At 58.0% G+C, this 6,538-nt stretch overlaps 1 protein-coding gene across 1 annotated transcript in view; it reads left to right on the top strand.

Annotated features, from left to right (window-relative positions):
• The window catches only part of MGAT5B (alpha-1,6-mannosylglycoprotein 6-beta-N-acetylglucosaminyltransferase B), a 192,130-nt gene that overhangs the window by 49,428 nt on the left and 136,164 nt on the right, over window positions 1-6,538 (top strand). Inside the window, exons 11-12 of the mRNA XM_007959846.1 lie at window positions 2,525-2,656; window positions 4,069-4,202. Coding sequence (XP_007958037.1) covers window positions 2,525-2,656; window positions 4,069-4,202 — 266 coding nt within the window. The remainder of the gene's footprint in view (window positions 1-2,524; window positions 2,657-4,068; window positions 4,203-6,538) is intronic.

Below are 6,538 nucleotides of genomic sequence, written 5' to 3'. Positions count from 1 at the left end.
TTCCTGCTCCTACCAGACTGTGAGCTCCCGGGGTTGGGGCTACATCTGACATGTCTCCCTGTCCCTGGTGCCCAGATGGGCTCATGGAGTGTTTGTTAAGTGGGATCAGTTGGGAGGTCTTCCCAGAGGGCGTGTGTCCGGCTGGGCCGAGCCCTGTGCTTCCTCCCCTGGCCGGCTCAGCCCCTTCAGCCTGGGCCTGGCCGGGCTGCTCAGACCCACTTGTTGAGTGAGTGGCCCGGTCCTCCCCGCAGAAGCCGAGGAGGAGTCGGGCTGGGCGGGGCGGGGCAGGGGTGTGTCCTTAGTGGGGGCGGGGAGCGAGGGGCAGGGTGATGGCGTTTGCATTGGCAGCTGCATTTGCCAGGGTAGGAGCTTTGAGCTCTTTTCCAGATGCCCTGGATGGCTGGCTGGGTGGTTCTGGGGGAGGCCAGAGGCTGTGTCCGGGTCCTTCAGGCCCCCATTCAAGGGCCCAGAGGCTCTGGCCATCGGGGTGCCAGGCCACTTCCCGGCACAGGGCCCCATCCCTGCTCTGACCAAGCTCAGTCCTCCAGGTCACAGAGGCAGCCCTGTCCGGATGAAAGTCAATGTGAAGGTGACCCAGCAGGCAGGGAGAAGCAGGGGACACTGGGCACGTGTAGGCATGAGCCCCCAAGTGCTTCCGGCCTGCAGGGCCCCAAGGTTAGAGACAGGCTGTTCCAGAGATGTCTGTGTTGGCCGCGCACCCACCCTACCTGGCTGTGGTCAGGTGTGAGTGTGGGCCGAGGCCCAGCTCTGTCCAAGGCTTCCCAGCCCCATCTCTAGGACCAGTTGCCATGGAACCAGCTCCACTTACGGCAGCCCGTGAGCGCCAGGGTCCGACTGCGCTCCATGGAGTTTTTGGTGGCTCATTTTTCAGAAGTAGATCACCAGAACTTTCTTCCAAGGTGTCCCTGGTGGACCAGAACCACCAAGTTTCCAGTTAGCAGCCAAGGGCATTAACTGTTGGCACCAGCCAGGGACTCCCAGCCCCTGTCTCTAACCCACCCAGAAACAGTGGCTTGGAGAGTGGAGTAGCCAGCAGGTTGGACTCGCGTTTGCTGATCACGATGTCAGTGCCGAAGGAGTCCTGGTGGCACAGTGGTTAAGCACTCACTGCCAACTGAAAGGTCTGGTTCAAACCCACCAGTGGCTCCGTGGGAGAAAGATGTGGCAGTCTCCTTCTAATGAAGATTACAGCCTTGGAAACCCTATGGGGCAATTCTACTCTGTCCTGTAGGGTCACTACGAGTTAAGAGTCGACGTGAGAGCAACAGGTTTCGTTTTGGTTTGGTGCCAGAGCTGGGGGTAGAATCTTTGTTCTCGTTTTACTTGGAGCTTTTAAAGGACTGGTCCAAGTAGTAGGAAGATAGCAGAGTTGAACCTCAACCCCTGCCCCCCCCGCTTCTGTCCAGTAGGGACACTGGGCCCCACTCATCCTTCCTACTGTTGCCTGCTAGGTGTAGTGGGGAGTCTGTCCACAGAGACGTACAGGAGCCAGCTGCCCAATGGCCGCAGGGTGAGGGGGACCACTCAGCATAGCAGGAGTGGGCTCTTTTGCGGCAGGGGGATTGGGAACCCATCGGCTTCAAACGCCCAGGCTGCTGAGGACCACAGGGGGCAGTCATTGATGGACTGTGTGGCGATGAGAGAACGGCGCCCCCTCTGGGCGGACACGGCCCTGCAGGGGCCTGTTTGTGGAACTGCAACAGGCACCCCTTCCTTTGGGCAGGTGCAGCCCCCTCCAGGTCCACGCAGGGGCCAGTTACCCAGTAAGCAAGGTGAGCCCAAGCTTTCCTTGCATAGTGGGTTCTCTGTCCTGTCAGGGACTCTAAATTGGAAAAGAGGCTTTGGGTCTGTAGGAAGGTGCCCTGGGGTTGGGAGGGAGACAGGTGCCAGCCATATGCAGAAGTAGAATCTTTGATGTGGTGAAACAATGTGACATGTTCACTACAGATTAGTAAGTAAGCACAAGTAAGCCTGTGTTTACCTTGCTTGCTGGGTTCTCTGACACAGGCTGACGGCCTGGCTGGATGGCCAGGCTGGGTCTTGTCCCACTCACCCATCACCAGACTCCCTTGTGCAGTGAAAAACCTGCACCACTGTGCGCAGCGGCCCTGGCCACCTCCGTCCCAAGGGCCTGCCAGTGCTCATGCCCCAACCACTGACCTTTCCTGTGACCCCGCAGAGTTCATCCTGGGCTATCGGAACCCAGTGCCCCCCACGTGCAAGGCCAGTTGGGAAGGTGGGTTTCTGGCCACCTGGGGTCCCACCAAGGAGCTCAGGTGGTGCAGTGCCTAAGGCATTTGACTGCTAACCAGAAGGTTGGCGGTTCAAACCCACCAGCCGCCCCACGGAAGGAAGATGGAGCAATCTACTTCTGTAAAGATTTACTGCCTTGGAAACCCAATGAGGGTTGCTATGAATCGGAATCAACTCGATGGCAGTGGGTTTGGTTCTGGGGTCTGGAGTCCCACCCGTGGCTCAGACTCTGAAGGGTTTCCTCTCTCAGTAATTTAGGGGTGCCGCCAGGCCGGGGGAACTGCCCGCTCACCGCGCCCCTGCCTTTTGACCTCATCTACACTGACTACCATGGCCTGCAGCAGATGAAGCAGTACATGGGCCCGTCCTTCAAGAAGTACCGGTGAGCAGGGGAGGGGAGTGCCCACAGCTGCCCAGCCTCTGTCCCGCCTCCCGGCTGCCAGCTGGTCCTCGGGTGGGCAGTGACAGTGTCCCCTGTTCTGCAGTGGGGTGAACGCTCCCGCACCTTCTGCCCCTCGCCCCATCCCCTCACTTTCCTTCTTGGACACGCCCTGCCCCCTGGCTAACAGGATAATGGTGAATAACCCACCTGCCCTCTTATGGCTGGCCCAGGACGGGGCAGAAGTGACCCAGATCAGGGACAGAGGAATTGCAGGGAGGGAGGGACAGATGAGGGCGGGACACCACCCAGGGCTGTGAGCTGTGCTGTGGGATCTCAGTGGGGGTGGCTCAGCCTCCCCTCCCCCTGCCCCTCCCTTCCCCTGGGGGTGGCCAGCATCGCCCGTCTCTGCAGCCAGCAGGGTGCGGGTTTAATACAGCAGAGAGCCTGGCTGGTTATTACCTGCGCTCCTGCCTCATTGACTATCCCACATGATTTTATTGGGGAGGAAAGGGACAGACGGGGTTATTGCTTTTATTATTAATGTGGTTCTCTGTGCACCCGGCACTCTGCTCCTCCACCCCACCCCTGCCCCTCTCTGGAAGGATAATCCCTGTCTCAGCAGTCTGCGAGTGATTCTGGGTCACCAGCAAGGAGGCAGGGGTGAGGGAGCTTGTAGTGGGGGTGACTGGTCTCACTCCCAGGGGAGTGGGGGGCGCCCCAGAGCATCCTCAGAGTCTGGTTGGCCCCACTATTGGCTGATCCCCTGGGCACAAGGCCCCCCGGGGCTTTGAGCTTGAAACCTCTGCCCCCAAAAGGCGATGGGGACAGCAGGGAGAAGGGTGGGCAGGGAAGGACTGAGCCTCCAGCCGAGCTGGGAGGTTCCACCCTTGAAGTGGCCACCTTGCCAGGCAGGCCTTGAGGCTCCGCCTTCCCAGACTGGACCCCGGGGCAGCTGCTGGTCCCTGTGAGGCCCTGCCCTCCTGATGTGGACCCTCCAGGCAGGCACAGCCTAGGTGTCAGGCTTGAGGGCAGCAGGGCCGTGGCCCCAGCGAACTCCCTGCCCAGAAGAGTTCAGGTTGCGCGGGTGACGCTGGGGCACTGGTGCACGGACCCACTCCAGGCAGTGCCCCCTTCCTTTGATGTGGCAGTAATGGCTGACAGTTTCAGAGCACTAACCTCGGACTCTGGGCAAAGCACTTCCTTGTGTCCCTCAGACAGCCGGGCTGTGGTTGTCCTCACTTGACAGATGGGGAAGCTGACTCAGAGAGGTTAAGACACCTGCCTGTGGTCACACAGCCACGCTGTGTCCAAGCCCAAGCTTGACCACACACTGTGCTACCCTAACCAGCCACTGCTGAGGACCCCAGCTCTGGGCCACACAGCTGACCCTGGTCTTGGTCCCTGGGGGGCAGGTGCAGAATCCGAGTCATTGACACCTTTGGGACAGAACCTGCGTACAACCACGAGGAGTATGCCACGTTGCATGGCTACCGCACCAACTGGGGCTACTGGAACCTGAACCCCAAGCAGTTCATGACCATGTTCCGTGAGTGCCAGGTGGCAGGGGGTGGGGACCGGGCACACAGGCCCTCACGGCTCCCATTGCTGGCATGGGGGAGCAGGGTCCCAGTCGTCTTTCCTTCCTGGGTCATGGGGCAGTGGGTTTGCCCTGGCACCCCCTTCTCTGGGAAGGGCCTCCTCTCTTTTCAGCAAATGGATGAACAAGGCAGGAAGCCTGGAAGGAGCTGCCTTGGGGGTGGGGGACGCCCCACCAGGTTTTGGAGAAGTAGGTCAGCCTGAGCAAGGTCAGCTGGACGTGGTCCTCGCCCTTCAGGAGTGTGCATACACAGAGAACAGCTAAGCACGATTCCAGAGCAAAGCAAATGTCAGTGTGGAGAAGGGGCAGAGAAGGCAGGTTTTCTCAGCAGGGGAGCAGAGGCCGTGAGGATGGGTGTGGAAAGAACCCGTGTTCTGGAAGCACAGGAGCTGCGTTTGGCTCCATTATTGGAGTGATGAGCAGTCAGGCTGTACGGTGGACGGGGGCGCACAGTGGAAGTGATGAATTGAAGGAAGGAAAGCGATTACAGCTGAGCAGTAGCGGTTTCTAACGAGACTCAAGTGTCCACATGTCCACACACACTGACCGACCTTAGCTGCAGACTGCAGAAGGGACTCTGATCTCTGGAGGACGCTGCCGCCAGGTCTGCCTTAGGGTAGTGGAGGTGTGGGCCCCGTGTGAGCCCCTAAGTGTTGTGCCTAGTATGGCTCCTTCCCTCCTCCTGGCGGCCAACAGCTCTCACTGTTAATGGTTGTCAGTAGACCTGCCTCTCCAAGCATCTAGCTCTGAAGACTCTGGGCCAGAAAGCCAGATAAGTGCCCGTGTTAGGCTCGTATCTAAATTAGGAGCAGAACCCGCTCCGAGCCGGTCCTGAGGGACTCATTTATGAGGATGTCTGTTTAGCCTGTCAGATTTGGCATGTCTTTTGGGATGCCTTGAGGGTTCCTTTCTCTTTCTTCCCCAGGCTGTCTTGGGAGCTGCCGAGATGTCTGAATAAACAAGGGGGACTTGCTAGGATATCAGGAGGCTGGGAAGGTGGGCAGTTCCCCAGAGGCTTCGGGGTCCAGATAAGGAAACTGAGGCCCAGAGAGTAGAAGCCCATCTGAGGTCATTGGCTCAGTGAGGAGCAGACTCCCGCCCCGGGGCTCTTTCCGGGGTCCAAGGCTCCAACAAGGTCAAAGTGACTGTTGCCCCAGGGAGAGAGAAGCTGGAGTGGGATGGGTCAGAGGACGTGTCCAGGGTCGATGGTCCAGGTGGCAGAAGGGGCATGTGACAACACAGAGGAAAGGGATCAGGGCTGGAGAGCGCTGGGTCATTAGCTCCCTTAGAAGAGAAAAACCACTGGGAGGCTTCAGAGGGATGGGAGGGTCCGTGGGGTGGAGGGGAGAGGTCTTTCAGTGAACATTCGAGTTTACATTTGATCTTAGAATTGAAGGTCCATGGTGGGTTCTTGAGCTTTGGTGGCACTGTGGTTAAAGCGTTGGGCTGGTAACCAAAAGGTCAGGGGTTCCAGCTCTCCAGCTGCTCTGTAGGAAAAAGATGAGGCCGTCTGCTTCTTTACGATTTTCGGGGCAGTTCTACTCTGTCCTGTAGGGGCGCTATGAGTCGGAGTCGATTCGATGGCAGTGGTCTGGTTTTGGTTTGATAGGTTCTTGAGCTGGGGCTGTCATGGGGAAAAAGTGTTTTTTAAGGACTGTTGTCCTGGCAGACTGCAGATGACCGGAGCAGCAGCGGAAGAGGAGGGGAAAGCAGATAGGTTCACTGGCTCCTTAGTAACCTACACTGAGAACGTAAGGGTTTGTCCTGGGGTGGGTCCCACTGGATTGTGGAGGTCCAAGCCTGCAAACTCCTATACATCCTCCAATGCCCAAATCAAATATCCCCTCTTTTAACCATCACTTTCATTATCCCAGGCAGACTGTTTTGCCCCTTCACCTCAATTTCTATAACCCTTAAACCTAATTCTGTGAAAATACCTATTGAAATGTATGAGAATCATTTGCTTTTAGGGTCCCAGGGTGGTACAAACCGAAAGGTGGGAGGCTCGAGTCCACCCAGGGGTGCCAGGGAAGGCCTGGCGGTGCACTTCCGAAATACCAGGCATTGAAAACCTTAGGGAGCGCGGTTCTACACTGACACGGGGTCGCCATGAGTCAGAATGGACTCCGTGGCAACTGACTTTCTTTCTTTCCCTAATAGATGATGAACCCTTGAAGAAGGGCTGCTGGCTGTTTCATGTTATATCCCTGGAGCCATGGGGAGGGGGTGCGCAGAACTGTTCATTGATGTCTGGAGGACGGGAGAGAGAGGGAGGGGCTCGCCAT

Source organism: Orycteropus afer, unplaced genomic scaffold, assembly GCF_000298275.1.
Source record: "Orycteropus afer afer isolate SDZICR_OR568_19922 unplaced genomic scaffold, OryAfe1.0 scaffold00018, whole genome shotgun sequence".
NCBI classification, from domain to species: domain Eukaryota; kingdom Metazoa; phylum Chordata; class Mammalia; order Tubulidentata; family Orycteropodidae; genus Orycteropus; species Orycteropus afer.
This window is presented reverse-complemented; position numbering and strand designations above follow the sequence as displayed.